The 22,243-nt window shown below is 43.9% G+C and overlaps 1 protein-coding gene across 3 annotated transcripts in view; it reads left to right on the forward strand.

The window, feature by feature from the left end:
- APBA2 (amyloid beta precursor protein binding family A member 2) overlaps nt 1-22,243 on the forward strand; it is a 1,100,835-nt gene that overhangs the window by 831,021 nt on the left and 247,571 nt on the right. For all 3 annotated transcript variants that reach the window (XM_078684922.1, XM_078684924.1, XM_078684923.1), the window contains one exon: nt 16,476-16,655. In XM_078684922.1, coding sequence (XP_078541048.1) covers nt 16,476-16,655 — 180 coding nt within the window. The remainder of the gene's footprint in view (nt 1-16,475; nt 16,656-22,243) is intronic.

Consider the following 22,243-nt stretch of genomic DNA (forward strand, 5'->3'; position numbering starts at 1 on the left):
TATGCCAGGGGCCCAGCCAGGTGCAAGCAAGGAACACGCAGTCTTTCACTGCTGCTGGCGTAGTATAGACGGAAATGCTCAGGGTTCAACGGCCTCCGATACGACTGCACCTGCTGGACCGATGTTAACTACTACGCACCTTCTAGAAATGTGATCCATACTAGCAACCCGGACAGTGTGATTCCCACTTGTCCAGCGTTCTTCGTTTTTTTTCGCTGCTCAGCTGCATATCTGACAACCTGTGGCCCCTTTGATGAAAACGAGATCAGATGTTTACGAGGTTTGTACTATTGAAGTGAAGGGAGGGAAAGGTTTTGAAGGTGGTGCGGGTTTGCAAAGGGGTGACCCCATGGAAGTCTTTGGCAGGATGCTGCTTTTTAGGAGGGTAAATATAATTGAATGGGTTGAACCCCTCAAAATATGGGCAGTTGACAGGTATTCGCTTACGTGAAAAAGAAGGAGGCTTGTGTGCGTCATATTGCATCTGTGCATGATGAGAAACAAGTTTGAACACAATATTAATCACAGGGTTTTGCAGATGTTTTTGAGGTAGTGATAGGACATGCATATGCCATGCCAGCAACCAGAGCTAAGATTTCTTGTCATCGGTCCCTTTGAGTCCATGAGTGCTGGGGGATAGGTGCCGGTGCTAATGGGAGGGTGCAAGTAAAGCTTAATATAACGTTCACCCTGGACCTCAAATCCCATACATTTCCTCACCTTGAAACCGCCTGTGACTGTCAGCCCCTGACCAATCACGTCTCTTGAGCGGGTGTGGATTGTGCCAGATTCTGTTGCTCTTTATTTATACTCTCTGCTCATCAAATGCACTACACCTGGGGTGTATTTTCGTGCTCGTTTTTTACCGGTGAAGCATCAATTATAGAAAAACAATGTGTAGATACTTCTCGTGAATGCATTTTAAATGCGTGTAAAATTACAGTCTTGATAGAATTCCGGCTCCTTATTTTATCAAGTTGTGTTATAACTTTAACAACAGTGATTCTGAGGGGGTGACACCATGAGTTTCACACTGGGTGACACCAACCCTAATGACGCCACTGTCTGCATCCTGATCCTGGTATTGAGAGCATGTTTTCAACGGGTTCCATCTACCCCTGCAGTTGTACGAGTGTACGAGTTTTGAGCTTTTGACACCAACCAAGAAGCACCTGGAGCATCATCAGAGCAGACTACCTCCCATTCTGCGGACATGACTTCAGCTGGCGTGCTGGCAGAACGTTTTTCAACTTCTTAGAGCCAGCATTTGTGTCCTGTTACAAACCGATTAAGTTATGAAGGCGAGCAAAGCTGTCCTATGGCAGCGAGCGTCATCAGCCCATATCTCCAATGTTTTTCTGCGGATTTCACTCTAGAGACTGAATGACAGTGGGGTACTCAGTCGGTTTTGTTTATAAAGGCTGAACTCGTTGCTTTTGCTTATTTTCATTAGGATTTTGGGAGGAATGTAGTATCCTGCTGGACATGCAGCTGCTATTACACTCACCCACACCCCATCGTCAGAGGGATCGCCAGTCAGGTGGCCCTGCCAATAAATGGGGCCGGGCGCAAGTGCCCTAGCCACTTTTAGTAACCACATACCCTAGGGCCTGTAGTGTCCTAGCAGACACAGGCAAGGGTTAAATTTGTAAGCCTGATACACCTAACACCCACCCACCACTGATGTCACGAGACCACGTGACACAGCTAATAAAAGGGAGCCGAGCGCACGTGCTCGTGGCTCACTAACCCACTATACCCCTGGTGTCCGTGTCACACTTATTACTAGCATGTGGGCCTAGGGCCCACGACTCCACAGGGCCCACTACATATCACATATACATCCCCGTATGTCACATCATTCCCGTGACTGAAACTTGTGTTTGGGCTGGGGTCTATTTTATTTCACTTTTGAACTGTCTGATCAAAGCCTCCTCGGGACACATGCTGTAGAAAATATCTTTTATTGATCAACTTCACACATGGAACGTTGATACTGCAGTGTCTGTTTGCCCAAAGGTAATACGCTCTTATTTCAAAACAAACATGCGTTCTCGCTTTTTTCCTTTGGGTTGCATTGCCATCTAGTGGTTATACATAACTATTACAAATGATTTATAAAATAATATTTTTACGTTATTATTGCTAAACATCCTGAGGAAGGCAGAGCACCTTATAACAAAGGTTCATTAATACTAACAGGACATATATACGCGTGTAGCTGTCAGTCACATACTGATAAGCAGACAATGAAAATATAGCTGTCACAGTCAACTGAAGACAGGAACATTAGGGCACATACACCATACATACATGAAGTCACAGCATTCAGTGGGAAGGTAATTAGCAATTTCCTTTAATAATAATTGTCTTTACATATTTAAATGTATAATTAGGAGTACTGCAACAAAGCTCTCGTGAGTTAGTTTACATATCTGAGCTACATGAATTCATTCTAAATTGAGGGGAATATCGTGTTCCTTGTTTTCATAACTGACTTAGATGCATCAGACATGACGCCTGCTTTACTGTGAATGCCTCATAAAGGGCTCGTTTCAATGCTTCGAAACTCTCCAGTGTCGTGAGATATGTTGCTGTCTGTCGGGCTGTGACAGTAAGACAAACACCGCCGTTATTACGGAGCACAGGTGGCTGACATCTGTTTATTTTGTTCTCCATTTTATGGCCTTCAATCTTTTTGTTTTACTTTTCTCAATGAATATTAAGTACTTTATGGTATAATACAACTGTTCTTTTTCAAAATCATACATTGTAACAATGAGGTCATGTCTTTGTATTTCTCTGTGTTTTTCCCTTTGCTCTGTAGCAAGCCAGAGCTTTGAAACCTTCACACCACTATGTGCTGGGTAGTAACATAAACTGTAACACATACAGGCATACATTGCTGTATACACACACACATCCTATACGTATATACGCATACAATAGTGGTCGTTGCCCTTAAAAATCTTACCGATTGCTTTTGCACAGTTTTTCCAGACACAATTCTGGTATAGGCCTCACGTGACATTCAATCAATTTCTCACTCATTAACTATTCATGATCATTTTGCCAATCTGCCTGATTCAGGATCCCTATGTAGCTGGCCAGTTCCACCTAAATCTTCTCAACTCAATGGGATGGACATTGATGACTGAGCTGACCTGATTGGGTAATGATTTTGTGCAGTCAATGTGGAGCCAAAGTATTCATTTTCATTGGATAGCTCACATGGTGAGAAGAACCTCTGCGTTAAAACAGTCAAATAGAGGTGGTCTACTGTTGACCAGTCAAGAAACAAGCGCTGGTTCTTTTTTCCCCAGTATTTAAAGTGGTTATCCATCTAGTGTTTAAACTTGGAGACGCGTTGGTGAGGCCTCTTGAGTAGATCAGTAGGCTATTGGTATATTGATCCAATCTGCGTCCATTGATCCAGGCACGTGTCCTGCTGGCAGTTCAGAGGTGTACTCTGCATCAAGGAGGATGCTGAGGGAACACCTCTCACTTCCACACTTCAAGGTAAGGTGTGGCCTGTTTGAAAGACTCTGCAGAAGATGTTTCTTGTCAATGCACAAATGTAGACCTTTTTCCCTTCGCAATCCTTCTCAACTTAAATAACTGATTAATATCCACCACTCAAATTACTTTTATATTTCACTATACTTATTCACCACAAATCCTATGGGTTCCAGAGTACTACTCACCAAGAAAGTGCTTTCACAGCACATTAGGGGTAACACGCGCCATATAAATGCTAACATTTTGCCCTCATCTATCCCTCCGCTATCCTTCTAAATCCAAATAACTGACTAACCTATCCACCTCTCAAATTACTTTCAAAGTTCACTGTACTAATTCAACACTAATCCTTCTTGGGTTCCGAAGTAGCATGCTTTTCGCTGAAAAAAACACTTGAACGCCTCGTTAGGGGTTGTAAGCGCTATATAAATGCAATTACAATACAATGCAGCAGGGGCTGATTACGAGCATGATGTCTCCCCTTCATCTTCCACCATGTGCATACATTAAGTATGCTGGGCATCTTTGTCTGTGTGCTTAGGTCCAGTGGGTGGACGTGGTGATCAATGAGGGTGCAACAACTGTGACACTTGAGAATTTACAATACCAACTAAATAATATAAGAATATCTAATACATTAAAGATAAACCGTGAGGCAATCCAACTGTAACACTAGATGTTTTATTCTCATGATATGGTGCCCTGTTTATCGGATAGAGATGGAGAAACATACATTGAAGTTGAAAAGGAAGACATGGCAAAGTTGCACCTGTATTTGGAAAGACAAATATAATACCTCACTTGTAGAACAATATGCGGAACCATTTGCTGTGAAAATTACCAGAATTAATTGGCTTTAGAATATGATTTTTCTAAATGTGGAGGAGGAAACCTGAAAAGAATGAAAACGGATATTTCATTAGTGTTTTTTTCTGTTTTCTGCCTGCAATGACACCTTCTCAATGTATGGAGTTATGTTACATCCTTTTAACATACATTTCACCATATTGGTATATGAGGAGACAAACCGTACCTTTCACATAAAGTGCGATTGTTTCTGCAAACTATATGGGAATTCATGCACCATCTGGACCTCATGTACTAATTAGCACATTGAAAAATGACACATGAAACAGAAGAAAAAAGTGTGAACCTAAAAACAAACCTGTGAAAGGCAGCTATAATGGGCTTGGCATTACAGTCGCCTCCTCACATGGAAAGTTCACCGTTCATGTCACTCAATTACAAATCATACGAAAAACAGTGCAGATTACATGCAGAAATGTTTATTTTCTTTAACAGCCAATTATATTTGAATATCAAGATCTTTGCCAATGGGCAGCGCTGCGGATTGCATCTAACAGTACAGACCACAAGCAGTAACAGAATGCAGAGCGTACAGGTGGGCGGAGAGAGGTGGGCATTCTTCAGAAGCACTGGCATGAGAAAAGAGCAGGAGTTAAAATCAAACGAAAATGTAATCATTGTATTACGTATCCAGTGTGTGGCCCAACTATGTGTAATTCTGTAATGGCATTACCATATGGTTCCAGGTACAAGGGCGTCAGTTTTGTTTTTTTGTACGCACAAGCTTTGTGCATATTTATTGCTTATAAGATATTTAAAAACAATTCTTTAGGGAATTGTGAAATGGATGTGTGCCCCCACTGATTAGGCTATAGTGGCTGTGCTAGCAACGCTCACAGTGTGAGTTTCAGGAAAATGCTTTAAGTAGGTGTTGCACTTGACCTTTTTGTAGGAGTGCACACCTTACAAAATGTTCTCATTCAAGTGCCCACCCAAGCTTAATTCACATAATATGCATAAGCATCGTAAAGAATATTCATTTTACATGTGAAACAGTGTACATAGTTTCGACCCTTCGAATCGACAACCTATAGCAAAAACAATGTATTTAAAAACACAGCAAATACAGCCGTCCTCCTGCACAATGACACCGTGGTACCACCGCGTGATTGTGCCACAATGCCACTTACACCCACTAAAGATCCAGAAATATGTATGAATAGAGTTTGCGGGGTCACTTTGGGGATCGTAGCACCTCCTTGTTGAAGGTATTTTGATATAGACACACAATTGTAGTATAATCAGCAGAAGAAACCTACTAGTATGAGCAGTGCAGCCATGAAAGTGTTCGATGTGCAGAATGAGCAGGGCACCCATAAATATGTTGTTGGGAATGCTAAAGTATTTTCTGAATTCGTGTTAACATTGCAGATAAAGACATTGTCTACAAATACCTTCTAACAACACATACATTTATGTTTAAATCTTTTAATTAGCAGAATAAATAATACACGGACCATATCGCAACCATGTCCACAAACGCTTCTGAGACCACAGCTAACTTTTCTAAGGAACACACACCGAAGACTGCTACAACTTCTGAATGTGCTTTTTCCAGATAATGCAACAAAACTAGTACCAAGTGCTACAAAGAAAGGCAGAAAAAATAACGCTATATATGCAATAGATAAACCGCAAAACCCAAATCCCCCATCCCTGAGAGACAGTGCCCAGGCCCACAAGCACTGCAGGGTGAGCAAGTGCCAGATGTCCCAGCTTCCACCAGGAGTCCCATGGATGCATCATTGGTGAGTCACCCTGGATGCTGCACCAGACTCCTCAAGAAAGCTCTTGTCGAGTCTACTTGCAAAAATAGGAGTTTCTTGCCCTTTACTCCACCATCAAGATCAACTGATATACAACTGAGTGCACCAGAACAAAGTCAATTGGCTCCAAGTTTATCCAAAATGTAGCTTTATTGTCGATTGGGATTAAAATTTGGACATCAGCCAACGCGTTTCGTTCCACAGCTGGAACTTCATCAGGGATTGGATATTTTAATCCAGGCCCAATCAGCCTATGTACTTGAAACAAGAATCTTTTGGACCATATGAAAAAGGAAACTTCCTGCGATCGACAATTAATATAGTATGCTTGTAAAATTTGCAGCTTCATACGATGATCCCACTTTCAGGGAAAACCAATAGTAATGGCCCAAGTCCTCAATGTCAAATGTGAATCATTGTGGATTTGGTAGTATTATTCAGAATCCCATGTTACTTGTGGCCTCTGTAGCGGCCAGTATCCTCAATCAATCAATCAATCAATCAATCATTTGTGAAGCGCACTACATACCGGCAAGGGTCTCAGGCGCTGGGGGGCGCTACTGATCGAACAGCTAGGTCTTGAGTATCCTCCTGAAGGTCAGCAGGTCTTGGGTCTGTCGTAGGCTCAGTGGGAGGGTGTTCCATGTCTTGGCAGCGTGGTGGGAGAAGGATCTCCCATCGGTGGTTGTTCTTCGGATGCGCGGGACGGTGGCGAGAGAGAGGTTGGCAGAGCATAGCTGGCGGTTGGGGATGTAGAAGGAGAGCCGTCTGTTGAGGTAGGCTGGGCAGGTCTTGTGGAGTGCCTTGTGTGCGTGGGTGAGGAGCTTGAAGGATATCCTCTTGTTGACGGGGAGCCAGTGCAGGTTTCCCAGGTGGGGGGTAATGTGGCCGTGGCGTGGTATGTCGAGGATAGGTCATGCCAAGGCGGTTTGGATGCGTTGCAGTCGTTTGATGAGCTTGGTCGGGGCTCCTGCGTAGAGGACATTTCCGTAGTCGAGTCTGCTGCTGACTAGGGCCCGGGTGACTGTTTTCTTGTATCTGTCGGGATCCATCTGTAGATCTTGCGGAGCATGCAGAGGGTGTGAAGCAGGAGGAGGAGACGACGTTGACTTGCTTGGTCATTGAGAGCGTTGAGTCAAGGATGATTCCCAGGTTGCTTGCGTGGTCGGTGGGTGTCGGGGCTGCCTCCAGTGCTGTCGGGCACCAGGAGTCATCCCAGGCTGAGGGGTTGGAGCCGAGGATGAGGACCTCCGTCTTGTCCGAGTTCAGCTTCAGACGGCTGGTCTTCATCCATTCGGCGACGGCATTCATTCCTTCGCGGAGGTTGGCTTTGGTGGTGATGGGGTCCTTGGTGAGGGAGAGGATCAGCTGAGTATCGTCGGCATTGGAGATTATGTTGTGGTTGTGCTGTCGGGCTACGTGTGCGAGCGGGGCCATGTAAATGTTGAACAGCGTTGGGCTGAGGGAGGATCCCTGGGGTATCCCGCAGATGATCTCGGAGGCTTTGGAACGGAATGGGGGAGGCGGACGCGCTGGGTTCTGCTAGAGAGGAAGGAGGTGGTCCAATCCAGAGCCTTGTCTCGGATCCCTGCGACGTGGAGGCGTGCACGTAGTGTGCGGTGGCAGACTCTGTCGAAGGCGGCAGAGAGGTCTAGGAGGATGAGTGCTGCGGTCTCGCCGTTGTCCAGCAGGGTCCTGTTGTCGTCAGTGGCGGCGATGAGGGCAGTCTTGGTGCTGTGGTTGCTGCGGAACCCTGACTGGGAAGGGTCCAGGATTCTGTTTTTTTTGAGGTATCGGGTTAGCTGTCAGTCCGATACAGCGACGGCAGCAACACTTCCGTATCCGAAGTTTCGAAACTAGGGGTACTACGTCGTGCACCTTTTCCTTCTCAGGTCCAAGAGCCCAGATAGTGCCTTTCCTACTCACTCTCAATGATCGCTCTGTAAAACCTTCATTGAGATCCCCAGTACTTTAAGGAGTGTGCCCTTCCTTGCTATCTCCAACGTCTTGTATCTGTGCCCCATTTTAACCAGGGGTTCCACTGCTGAGCTTTGAAAAGGTTCCAACTCCAGAACTCTCTCGGCCTTCTCAGAGAAACCACCCTCTAGATGACCCAACCACTCCTTGTACTACACGACTCAACCAGTTCAGCCGTCTAGTTTCTGTTCTTTGCCGTTGGCACCTACTCAGTTTTACCAGATCTTCATGTAAATCAGTCATCTGTTCTCTTCTGGCCTTCAGAAGAGTCCTCTCCATTGGTCACAGCTCAGTCTTTTCTGGGTGGTCTGGCCCGATGGCCTTTTGGTTTCTCCTGGATTTCGCTGTACGTGGAGGAAAGAAGTCTTCTCCCTCATTTTTATTCCTGCCATAATGGCTCCTGGTGTCCTCAGCAGAACTCGCTACTTGAAATTGAACTTTAGCACCACAGCTTCAGCTCAGCTCCAGTCATACTACACAGGAATCTCCAGTGTGTTCCGTGATCCCCTGGAACCGTACTTGGGGCAAAGACTCAGCGAAGACAACATCCACATGGCGACCTGATATCTTCAATACTCAACACTGCCAGCCACAGTGATTACCAACAAGTCCCTCCTGCTCTCTACCTCTTCCCTTGCCAGTCCACAGGCACTTTCCTCAATGTCATGGTCCCAGGTAAACTACGATCACAACAATGCTTCTGCTTCCTTCATCACCCACAATTACACTGCCGACCATGTTGCCACCCCTACTTATGAGAGGCAGTCTTGGGTCACCACCACTGGCACCCAATGCCAAGCATAGCAGGCCAAGTAATGGGCACATAACAGCCTCAGATAGGGTCACCTCCTCAGTCCTTCAAGTTTTGCTCCAGCGGGGTCTTTTCCTATTCCTTTCTCTGCCCTAGGTCTGAGGCGACTTTCCAAAGCTCGAGAATGAGCAAGAGAGCTGCATATCAGGGTAGTGTGGATTTTTAAAAGTTCTATAAAGGTAGGCATACAGATAGGGATAGATGTCCCACTACTAACAAAGTGTGTGACTGCATTACTCTTATGTGGATCAAGTTTACTCCAGGGTACATTGGCACTGCATGGCTGGGGATCTCAACAATCGTTTCACAGATTTCTCACTTCAATGTTTGCAGTCATGGCCTGGATAGTAAGTTTAGATTTGGAAGATGGTGACATATGGTACCACAAATCATACACAAATAGGGCTCCCATCAACACAAGTCATTGACTAAATTCATAGGATCAGGAATACCGATCACTCCACCTCGACTAAAAACAGCTGCAGCACTCCTCTGCCATTTATGTAATGGGATGAATATCGACAAAACTGATTATCAACACAGAACGTCAGCAGCTATTCCCGATTAACCCCTTCCCTGCAGGGGTTATTCCCCCACAGCGCTGGGGGGGGCGCGCACAGCACCCGCACGCTCATGACGAGCTGAGCTCGTCATGAGGCACGGCGCTCCTGTGCTCATGACGAGCTCAGCTCGTCACAGGTGCATTACCTGCCGTGGATCGCTCACACAACAGGGGAATTATCCCCGCATGCGAGCGTTCCACGGCTCATGACGAGCTCTGCTCGTCATGAGCATGGGAGGGGTTAAACCTTTGCCAGGCAGTGACTGGACTGTCAGCCTCCAGATTGGAAATTTTTCGGGCAGCGTCAGGGACAGAAAAGAAATGACCCTTAGAATCATGTTGGATTGTAATTAAGGCTTCCACTACCTTTTCTGCCTCCTAGCCCATCAGTAACAAACAGGAGGCTACTGAGAGGTAGGTTCTAGTGGCTGCCACGTCCACCTCATACCTCTCTTTTAACCCTTAAATAGCCTACTAGTAGGGGCAGAGGGAGTAGGTGAGGGGCAAGGAATGGAAACAATTCCTCTCTCTTCCATGCTAGTAAAATATGGCGTGGGAGAATAAAGACTAGCATGGTGCCTGCCGCTGGGTCAAGAGAAAAACCCCTCCAAAAAGCTTCCCTCGAAAATTAAGCCTCTAGACGTTGTCCTATCGTAAGAAATACAAGGCTTACTTTGTAGATGCAGGCTACCCAGGTCCGTAGAATAATGCAACATATTTTGGTACTCACTATGGCATTTGTTTTAGAAAATCTATAATAATTTATAACCTAATACTGTATTGTTATGCATGTGTACATATTGCATGCTAGCAAATCTTCTGCAAAATTAACAAGTATTTTTTATTATCTCATATTGATGTTTGTCAATGTATCTGAAGTGCAAACATGTCTTAAAAATGTAAAAGCACAACTCCTTATAAATTGTTTCCTAATCTGAGTGTAGTATTAAAAGAAACTGTGATATTGACCACAGAGACAGATGCACTAAAAAATTTACAAACAAGTGAACAAACCAGAAAATTCTGCTAATAGTTAGAGCTCGACAGTGTGCACTTAAATTCGCATTTCCATATTCATAACTGTAAATGTGATTAATGCAAGCTCAATCAATTTGTATATTGCAAATGTGTTACTTAGTTTATTTATTTTATCTATGTGTTAAAGATAAAGCTGCTTTTATAACCCTATGGTTTCTATATTCAAGTGTTGAGCTTATCCTATGGTAAGCAATGAGCTATAGAAGCAGTAATGGCAAGTTCATTGCTCTGATGGCAGTGACCCAAGCAGCACACATTTACATGGGACCCCTTAACATATTTGGCCTCAATGACTTGGCTGAAGGACTTGGAGAGAGCAAGCAGGGGGAGAATGTGGGAGTGAGTATGAGGGGAAGAGTGTAAGCAGACAATGACATAGGTATAGGTCGAGGACAGAGTGACAGCAGAAGTAGATAGTGGAGGATGGGGAAGTGCATGAGGGAGAAAGAGGGAAGCGAATGATGGGGAGTGCAGGAAGAGAAGCTAAAGGGCAGAAGGGGAAGCAGCTATGATAGTGGACTAAGGGAGGGGCGAGAAAGAGGAAAGTGTCCTCGAAAAAGAGACAGAGTAGAGGACTTGGTAGAAATATATAGGTTGGTGGGAAAGGGTAAACAAGGAAGGAGGTGTGTAGTAAGTCCTGTTGAACAAACAGAAACCCAGGCAGGAATGTGATCCAAAGTTATGAATTTATTCTTGAGAAGAAAGGAACCCACTACACATGTCTCCTAAGGAAAACCTCCGTCCAGCTCTCCAACTCCTCATCAAGTCCTATCATTCCAGTGCAAATGGAATGATGAGGTGAATGATGAGCATAAAGACACATACCACACCCCTTCCCTCCCCAAGCAACCAATAGCTACAGACAATATTATTTACAATAAAAATACAAAAGCATAAAAAAAGGAACAGTAAGTACTTCTCTTACAAAAACACAATTGCGAAAAAACAGAAAAGAATATGGAAAACCTTAGTTGACAAAGATGTTTCCTCTATGATCTTACAACCACTACATCTATAAAAATCCACACTTGGCCATTCTCCAGTTTGGCGGAACCTGGATTAAATTTCACAACATTTTGAGGTACACTGTATTTTCTTCCTCTCTTCTTTGTACTTTTTCCTTGGTAGCTAAACACACACACACACACACACACAATCACAAAATCTGTCCTTGACAGGCACCTTTTCCGCTCTATTGATTTTATACTTTGTTAGTCTCTTCTTTCTCTTAGCTTCGCACAATCAGCATCTCTCTCTACTAATGCATCTGAGGAATTTAACCATAAATTTAGCCAGGGGAGGACAAATCATTGTGGAAGATTTCCTTTTTGTGAAATAATTCGAAAGGAGTTACTCCAGTAGTGGAATAAAGAGTATATTGGTACTGATCAAGATGGTCTACTACTGCACGCTTCCAGCACCCACCCATACCGGATGATAACTGAATTACATTCTTCAGTGTCCTAATAATTATCTCAATCATGCCATTCATTTGAGCGTGATATGTAGCACATTTTGTGTGAGTAATACCTTTGACCAACAGAAACTCAGACATAGCGTTAGAAGTCAACTGCACTCTGTTATCAGTTAAAATGCACTTGGGGTTACTTTTACTGGAAAAAATGTCTGCCAAAAATTTGATGGCAGGTCATCGGGTCTGCCAGTGCATCGCAAGTCTTCCTTTCAGTACCCTCTGTTGGATACAGACATGCCCACTTCTTTCAACACTTATCTGGTTGTTTTATATCAGAGATGCTAAGATCTTGACCTTCATCTTCAATTAATCTGTTTTACAACCTCAAACAATCCAACACAACATATTGTTAGATCTAAAACCCAGGGGTGGTAGACCCCCAAACCTGTGCCCTCAAGTTTCCTGTTTTGGAGAGGTTGCTTTTGTTGGTATTAGGACTCTGTGTACTACTAACCAGTGATAAAGAGCTTGTGACCTCTCCCTCAAATATGGCAAAATTGACCTATAACTAATTGGCACATTTAATTTACTTGTAAATCACTAACAAATGGTACTACATGTATTCCAGGGCAAGTGTCGGACTGGGACAGAAAGTAAGCCAGGGCACCAAAATAAAAATGGCCCACATTAGCGAAGCATATAGTAAAAAAAGTGGCAATATCAGGAAAATAGACAGTAAAAACTAGTACACCTGGCCATAAAATCAGCCCACATGGCCATAAAAGTGGCCCAAAACTGTTAACAAAAGCCAGCTCACACATTGACCTGTCAGACCAGCCCATCGGGCAAAGCCTGATTATATTATAGACCAGTCCAACCACGTCCAGGGCTTGTAAATTAAATGCTACTTTTAGGCATGGTTCGGCAGTTCGGGCTGGACTGTTCCCATGAGGCACAGGGTCAGACTGATTTGCATATGACCATGTCTGAACTGGGGTGGCAGAGTGGGCTAAAGAACGGTGATGGATTAAACCCAGATCGTTTGACTGGGTGTGAGTGTTTGTATTGGTTCAGATGCTCCGTCCATCACCACCCCCTTTTGTACCGCTTTGTTTGCCATAAGTTGGCAGGGGATGCTCAGACGTGAGTCCCTTGCTCACTTTGCCACTGGCATCAAGCATGCCTGGCTGAAGATAGCTGAAATGCCAGAAACTGGTCCTTAGAAGCTTATTTCCGGTCCAGGGAAGGCATGGCTTGGCAGTTCGGGCTGGACTGTTCCCATGAGGCACAGGGTCAGACTGATTTGCATATGGCCATGTCTGAACTGGGGTGGCAGAGTGGGCTAAAGAATGGTGATGGATTAAACCCAGATCGTTTGACTGGGTGTGAGTGTTTGATTGGTTCAGATGCTCCGTCCATCACCACCCCCTTTTGTACCGCTTTAGGCCTGCAGCACTGATTGTGCCACCCACTAAAGTAGCCTATGAAAACATCTCTCAGTCTGTTGTGCAGTTGTAAACTGCCATTTCGACCTGGAGAAATCAACCATTTGCCTGGCCTAAACCTTCTTTTTTTTAATACATATAAATTGTGCCTAAGATAGACCCTTAAGGCTCATTGGGTAGGCTGCATTGTATTTAAAAAGTAGTGCATGTGGGTTTAAGTTTTCCATGTTCTGGTAGTGAAAAGCCTCTGAAATTGTCTGTCGCTGTTGCATGGCATATCTCTCCCAAAGGATAACACTGAGTTACCTTATTATACTTAATAAGTGATAGGTTAAGTTTGAGAGCAAATAGGAAAATGATACTTGCACTCAAATGATTTGTAATTTAAAATTGTCTTTAATAGTAAAGTCAGATTTTAAGTTGCAATTCTGAAAATGCCATTTTTAGAAAGTTGCCATTTTCTACTCCTACCCATTTGGTACTTGCTGCCAGAGTCAGGAGTCACAAGACTGTGACTAGCCTAGCTGTTGGGCCTTGTGCATTCCTCCTAGACAAGCAGACAAAGGGTCCTAGGTGTTGGCAGAATGAGCCATTCATGGTTGGGGTGGAGCTGTTCCCTGTCCCAAGAGGTGCCTCCCAAGGCCCTGACCTCTTTGCTGCCCCGTTCGTGCTGAGACACTGATGTCCGCGAGGACCGGCAACCCAAAGATCTGGTGAACCCTGCTGTTCATGCTACAGTGACCCTAACTGGCAACTCAAGATCTGGACTTCACGCTGCGGCAACAACAGCCTGTAATGGTCGGCAATGTGACCTTTCAGCAACAACCGTCCAAGACGCATGACCATATCTTTCCATGACAACAACAACTGTCTGCTGCACCAGGACCCCTCTTCACACTACAGATACCGCTCTCTATGATGGTCTCCCTGCTCCTTATGGCCTCCTTCATGACAAACTGGGCTCTTCCCGCCAGACTTTAGGAAGATGACTTTTTCCATGGGACTAACCTGGCCCCTATCCATGGCTCAAGGTCCATCGTTGTTGGTTTGAACTTGTGATTTTCCACAGTTTAACAGTAGTGCTTTGGGATTTTAGGAAGTATACTTCCCTTAAAACATTGGAATGCAATGTCTACGGTTCTACTGATTGGATTTTTGTTGTTTTGGTCTCATGTTATTTATTTATTAAAATGTACTCAATTTTTCTATTTGGGATTTTTCTTGTGTTGTGTTTTCATTTTATTACTGCTTGTGTTTGCTTAAATACTTTACCTCTGGCTCTACGTTAAGCCTGATTGCTTTTGTGCTAAGCTACCAGAGGGCTAAGCACAGGTCAATTTATTCACCTTCATGGTTCACCTTGATAAGGCTTGTAGTTGTAGTTTGAGAAGGGTTTTCACCCCCTCAATCAACAATCCAATTTCTTACACTTACCAACTCACTCACTTCAGTAAAGAGGACTACATAGAAGTACAGGTAACGGTAGTTTTAGCTTGCAGCAGGCTATAACTACGATGTAAGAGCTGTACATTTTAATGTTGTCCTAAGTCTCAGTCCTAACTTTTAAACTAGAAGTCAGATATACTTTCCTTTAGATCAGAATAATAAAAATGTGAAGTCACATTTGAAAGCCTGTTAACACCTGCCCTGTTTCAATCCTAAAGCTGGACCACTTTCTCCTTGTAATGCTTGAAAACTGACAAAAGATAGCCAAGATTTTCAAGATTGAGTCATTCACATATGTCTTTTCATTGGGAATTGTCAGCAGCTAGCCTTCAATGACAAAGGGACTCCTAAAAGGTAAGAAGAGCACATAAAGTAGGAAGGAGCACTGAGAAAAAGAGGGATCAAAGAGTAAAAAAAGAGTCCTTCTCTTGCTTCTCTCACTCAGAGTCTGTGCTGAGAAGCATAACGAGAGGGGACAGAACGACGAAGGAGCACAAAGTGCACGAACGGAGAGCAGGGACATCGAGAGACAAAAGGGGTACGAGACAAGCAGACAGTCAGGGAGGGAGATGGACACAAGCAAACACAGAAACGACAGCAAATATGAGACAGGCGAAGCATAGAGAGAGAGACATAAAACAGAGACACAGAATGCGCACAGACATACAGCATCTGTAGCAATAATTGAGAGAGAAGTGGAGCTTGGATAAAGTGGATTCAGTCTAGGATATCAATGGAGAGCTAGGATGATAGACCACAGCAATGGAACCCAGATTACACAGTGGGCGACAACCTCACAGTGCCATCAGGCAGTGAGAGTGCTGCAGCCAGAAGCTCAAACTCTGACAACAGTATCTGCCATGAATTCACATTAATCACATTTCAGAAATGACCTCTATTTGTGCAATGTTGAGACCAGGAAACTATAACGTTTCTGAAGTTCTTATGCATAGTCATCTACCCCTTTCCTAAGAGTATCACCGTGGAAATATTGTAGCACATCGATAAATAATAAGCTTATTGGGTCAGTACTTAGCCTATTACAGGTGGTTGTTATGACTGATGAATTCAGTTAAATAAATCATTGTTTTATGCCTTAATATGCAACCTTTGTCACATATTTTTAACAAAATATCTTTGAAGAAGATTGTACTAAAAACAAAAAACGGAAATAAAAATACATTTCTTACTTCGAAATCACCATAATATTGCAGGAAATGTTAAAAAATGTGTAAGGTGAAAGATGAGTCCCTCCATGTTGTTATTAAGGATGGAGTGAAGGGGCAGAAGATATATATCTTCCGATAGAAATACTCCTGTCTAAGTCGTCCATCATCAGCTGCCAGAGGAGTGAGAAGGCGCTACATTAACAATTCACATGTGTTGCATTGCTAAAATGTGTTCCTTTTACTTGTTTGTTTGCGAACACTTCCTCACTTGAAAATATCCTTTAATACGTGACTTTGCTCTTCTACAGACAAAAATGTAGGTTCACAGCACATATCACTTTGTGTTAAATCAAGTAAATCTGTTTCACATAAATAAGCATTCCTCAGCTCATTACCACTCCACCAGGAGTCATTGTTCGACGGGTCCTTTAACTTTAAAATGATTGTGTTTTATTTTACAGGCTCAGCTGATAGCCCAGTCCATCGGCCAGGCTTTCAGTGTGGCATACCAGGAGTTCCTCAGAGCCAACGGAATTAACCCTGAAGATCTCAGCCAAAAGGAATACAGCGATATCATAAACACCCAAGAAATGTACAACGATGACTTGATACACTTCTCGAATTCAGAGAACTGCAAAGAGGTACAGTACATGAACCACTATAGAGTCCAGTTCTTGGTGCATTTGTAATGTTCATTCTTGTGATGAGAGTGCTGACCTACTGTCATTTTGCAAGAAGTTATATTGCACAAGCTGTACAGTATGCCTTCAGATTCGATTTTTTTCTGTAATATGTATAATCATTTTACAAGAATTAAAGAATTTTCGACTGAAATAAGAAGCTAGGAATCCCATGCAATAAAAGTGCTTCTGATCTGATATTTCTTCTTGCAAGCAAATACTGCGGACTCTTAGGGCCCAATTCACAAAGAGTCTCTGCACTTGTGGTGGAATCTCCACGTGGTGCACTGCATAGAGTGCAATATGCGGAGGTTACGACATGAGTGGGGTGCAACTGTGGAGACTCTTTGGGAATCAGGCCCTTAATTCAGCACCCAGAGAAAGTGCATTTGAAGGTCTCTAAAACTCAATGCATAGCTGTTGGACCTGTCCTTTTGACAGGTTTATCCCCATACAGTTTGCCTAAATTTTTTCTGACCCTGTTTTCTTTGGCACTAGGATTCGGGGCAATTTATAACTGCTGACTAGTGCTAAAGTGCACATGCTCTCTGTATAAACAGTGACAGTGATTGGTTATGCATGAATGGCATATTTGATTTACTGGTACGTCTCTAGTAAAGTGCTAGGGACTTTAAATCAAATACTACAAGTGGGTCTAGAGCACTGGTTATGCCACCCACACAAGTAGCCCTAAAAAGGTAACTCAGACCTGCTACTGCAGTGTCTGCATGCACAGTTGTGACTGCCATGTTGTCCTGGTAAGTGCACCCACTTGCCTGGCCCAAATCTTCCCTTTCATTACATGCAAGGCACCCCTAAGGACATGTATTGGTGTATGCAACATGTCATGATAGTGAAATACTGTGTGTTTTGTTCTTCACTATAGAAAGGCTGTCTACCCCATATGGTGATCATTTGAGTTGCACTATAACATTTCTATATGTGCAGCTCTCCATAAGAACAAGATAGAAAAATGCAGTTTAGGCTTGCTGAACCTCGAATTTATTTACGCACCTTAATTTGAAGGTGGTTGTTAAATTCTGTGTTAGAAAGTGGCCATTTTCTTACTTTACTGTTCTGTGTGCCTCTGGCTGTTGTGTATTCAGCGTCTGGTGTTTGAGTGACAGAAGCTGGGATGTGCAGTCACTCTACTCAGTCACTAGGGGGTTGAGGTGTGCCGTGCCTTGCCTGGGTGACTCATCGTAGGGCTGAATAGACCTGGTCTGCGTTTAGAGTGGTGGGAGGAGTTTCACTTGCACCTGAATAGGCTGTGTTTCCTTTTTCACAATGCTGTCTCCGCCCCCTGTTGTCATGCTGCACCAGGGAGAACAGAACTGGCTTGGACTGGGTTCAGAGACTCTGCCACAAAGAGGATAATGACAAAATGCGGTATAAGTACTACACCTAAAACCCCAGGACTCTAGATTACTTCAAGGAACAAGAGGACCCTGCCAAGAAGAAGAGCGGAAGGACTGTGTGAGGAGGACTGCCTGTTCTGAGTGAGGGGTGGGATGGGCTGTAGTTGCTGCTTCTGTGGTGGAGGAAAAGGATTGACTCTTTTTGCCCTGCTGTGGTATCCTGCTTGTTAAGACTCTCGAATGACGTGTGTATGCTTGACTCCTGTTGGAAGTCTCTGGGAAATAAAAGACTTCAATCTAAGACAAGTACACCTGCCTGGGAGGAGACCTGGAGAAGTTGTGGGAGGGGTGCTGCCCCTAAATTGTTTGAGGGAGGACAGCCTGCAGTTGTTGCTCCTGCCTGGAGCAGGAAGAGGGCTGGACTGTTCTGGTACCTTTCTGGTGTTGAGGAAACAGGGAAAGCGCGTGAAGAGCACTGTATTTCCTCATATAGTGGAGAGGAAAGCTGCCCAGTGTACCAGGATGCGAGTGGGGAGCACTTTATTGAGGCAACCTGCTTCCACTACAATCCGCGTATGAAGGGCTCCTAATTGAGCCAGGTGATAGCCAGAGAGGTCTGGTGTGTGACACAAGCTGCCTAATCAGTATTGGGCCAGTGGAGGGGAAAGCTAGGGCATGAAGGTGCTATCTCCCCTCCGAGCATCCAGCACATGCACTCTGCCCGGAATGAGAAGCCGTGGAGAGAAGGGGTCACATCGGCATCTCCCGACATAGCCCCAGGCTGAAAGAGGTTGCCGGGCAACCTGCTGGGGCAGATTGTGGCACTGCAGCAGCTGTTGATGATAGGAGAAGCGAGGCTCAAGCCAGCAAGTGATGGTGCTCCCTCGCCAGTGCCAGCAAGCGGAAGGCATCTCACCAAGGGAGGGCGACCCGTAGGAGAAAACAGAGGGAATTTGTCCGAAGCTGCATTGCCAGGCGACCTCGGCCACCCAGAATCTCTGACGTTATTCCACGGAAACAGGTGGGTACGAGGCGCTATATGTGGCGGCCCGTCCAAGCTCACCAGGATCACCAGAGAACTTTTCCAGTGTGGGGCTTCACAAGGCACTCCTTGGGCAAACAGGAGTCTTGCCCTTTACCGCCCCCATACTGGGTGAAGTGTCCCCGCAAAGCAGCTGTAAGTCTTCTGAGGGCCTTGTTCTTGCTTAGGCGAGATTGTAGTCTGCTGCCTCACTGGTGGAAAGGCATTTTTGGAGTTGTGCGCACAAGACCCGGAGAGGCCTGGTGCGTGTTCTTGGGGGCATTACCTCACTCTGGTGGCCATTGCGATGCAAGCCCAGGGTGGGTCCCCACAGCATTAGAAGGCAGGATGGGGTGGCAATCCTCAGCGCGGTCCTGTTCCTGCTCTGGCTATTTTGGGAAATTGCCATAGAACTCTGTGAAAAGCCAGCTCCTAACCTAACGGCAGCAAGCTCAGAGAGGGAACTTTCCTCCTGCATTACTAAGGTTACATGCTTAGGTAGCACAGTAATGGGGATATAAGGTCCACCCATCATTTTTGGCATGTGCTATGAGAGTGCAAGTGTACACTGTTAAACCTGCGCTCAAGAGAACTCTCGATGGAAGTTTTACATTGATGTATCCAATGTCGTTTCAGATAGTTTTTCCTATGCAGAGAAGAGCAAATCTTTCCAGAGACTCTTGGGCAGGTGTTTCATATGCCTTTGACAGTAAGACTGTAAATGGGGGTGACATGGCTTCCTCTCCTTAAGAATACAGTTGTCCTCTCCCCATACACCCATATTGCTATATCTTCATTTTCACCGATCAGTCAGTTGGGTGTACTGGTTGCCTCCAGGGATTGAGTCTTCTTACACATTTCTGGGCTCAGATTCTTTTGAACCTAAGAGGCTTCTTGCCTGAAATGTATTGGTGTTTCTGAATTCCTTGTGAGCAGAGGCACTACTTAGGTGGACAAATACATTTGCAAATCTTCTAATGCACAGCTTCCCAACACAACTTTTTTCACTCTATTTTTGACAAATGCTCAGGGTCAGAATGTTGTTACATGATCTATTTAATCCCTTTATTTTGTATGAATGAGGTTTGCATCTCAGACATATATTCTTCAAGTATACCATCTTGTTCGGATTGTTTTGGTACATATTTTTGTTCTTAGTTGATGCAATGTCAACACATTCCTTTCAGATACCATGGGAATGTTGGCAAGGGGATTTCCACATAACAGGTTCTCTATTTTAATTAGAATGACGTCTTCGGTTAAATTTCAAGATGAGGATTTGCACAATATTGATAAGCAAAATGCATAGACTAATATCAGTTTAGAATGCACAAACAAGATGTACGACAGGTGGCAAAACATGTTTGGGGATGTCCAGATAGTTTGACTGTAAATTACGAGATGGGTCCAGTTCATGCGTCAAGGTAGTACATTCCAGGCTGGTACAATGAGATAAGTTCTGGTCAGATTTTCTATGTAAGACTGGTCAGATGAAAAGAAGCGAGTCACACCCAGGTACAGTGCCTCTTATTTATTTCATCCGTCGTCCAACGACCCCTGGCAGCAACTGCTGCCCCAATGCCCACCAAAATTCCACGTAGAGAACCCCACGAGACCGCATTCTAAAACCCAACACATCCTCCTTCCTTCACAATTGATAACAGATAAATATAACACAAAATTGAAAGATACAGAACAACATATGTTGGCAGAATAAAACTAGCAATATCATTTAAATGATGCAAGAAATGAAGAAGCTAATGCATAATATAATCCTGAAATTTTGTAGGGGCTGTTCTCACCCTGGATGAAGCTATCCTATTGGGAACACAAATACAATCAGGATACACACCCATCTTGTCATTCATATAACCCGCTTTAGATTCAGGCAACATAGAGATCGCACACTTATTCCATGTTTTCCCATTTTCCAACACCACCACATGATCTTTCACCTCCTTCACTCGAATAGGTGCAGAAAACTGTGATGACCATTTCCAAACAAAAAATGGCCTCTTGATTCTCACCCAATCACTGACACAAACAGGAGAAACTCTGTAACTATCAGCCCCAGTACCATACTTCTTCTGTACCACTGCTCTCACAACAATCACTCTTCCCATTTTCCCCAGGCTGACACTTTTCCTGGATATACAATCCTTCTTCAGCTTGGAATTCCTCTGAGTAGTGGAAATGGAGACCCGCTAGTACTGATGTGTGGAGTAGATGTCACAGCCTACAACACATCTGCAACCGCCACTCTCTAATGCAATCCACACACAAGGGCCAATTGCAACTGGAACTTGATAACCTGGTTCATCCGTTCTACTTAACCATTACTACGAGGGTGATAAAAAGATCTGAAGGATGTGTTTGATGCCATTTTCCTTGATAAGGTTCTCCAACTCCCTAGACACCAATTGTGTGCTATTGTCAGTCACCTGCTTCTCAGGGAATCCCTCTCTGAGAAACGATTTCCCAGAAAATACCAAGGACCACAGCGGAACTCACGCTGTCAACAAACTTCACTTCTGGCCATTTTGTAATATAGTGTAATATATCAGGGACCCCCTGGAAAGGATTAAAATCCTGGGACAGGGAAATTGTTCAGTGCGAAAGTATATACCCAGGCCTACAATTGTAAGGACAACCAAGGCTATTTCAACAACAAACTTAAAAAAGGGGTGAACACACAAAAAGAGTTTTTTTCTGATATTTAAGAATTTAATTCTAGTGATAAAACAATTGATCAATAACATATAACAAAACAGATATATTCAATACACTTAATACAATATTTTCATTAATAAATTTCTTAAAAACGATATATGTTCTGGTTAATGTGCAGGTTTACGGATAAGGTCTTCCCAGATTTTGTTGGGGGGCTGTTTATTTCAACGCGTTTCGACACGTGGTTGTGTCTTCATCAGGAAATTATTTATACAGCCAATTTTCTAAAAAGAACAAAACATATTTTTAAAACATTTAAGACTGTGTGTTTAAGAGACAAAGCAATATGTGGTTACATAGCCTGGTATAGTCGGAAGATAAACATTATTTTATAATGCTGAAGTATTAGTTTTCTTGCATCTTGACCTTAGTTCAAGGAAAACAGAACTCTATATGCATATATCTTCATGATAATCGATATTTCTATATACATATAATTT

The sequence above is a fragment of the Lissotriton helveticus genome, chromosome 3_2 (assembly GCF_964261635.1).
Source record: "Lissotriton helveticus chromosome 3_2, aLisHel1.1, whole genome shotgun sequence".
Taxonomy (NCBI): domain Eukaryota; kingdom Metazoa; phylum Chordata; class Amphibia; order Caudata; family Salamandridae; genus Lissotriton; species Lissotriton helveticus.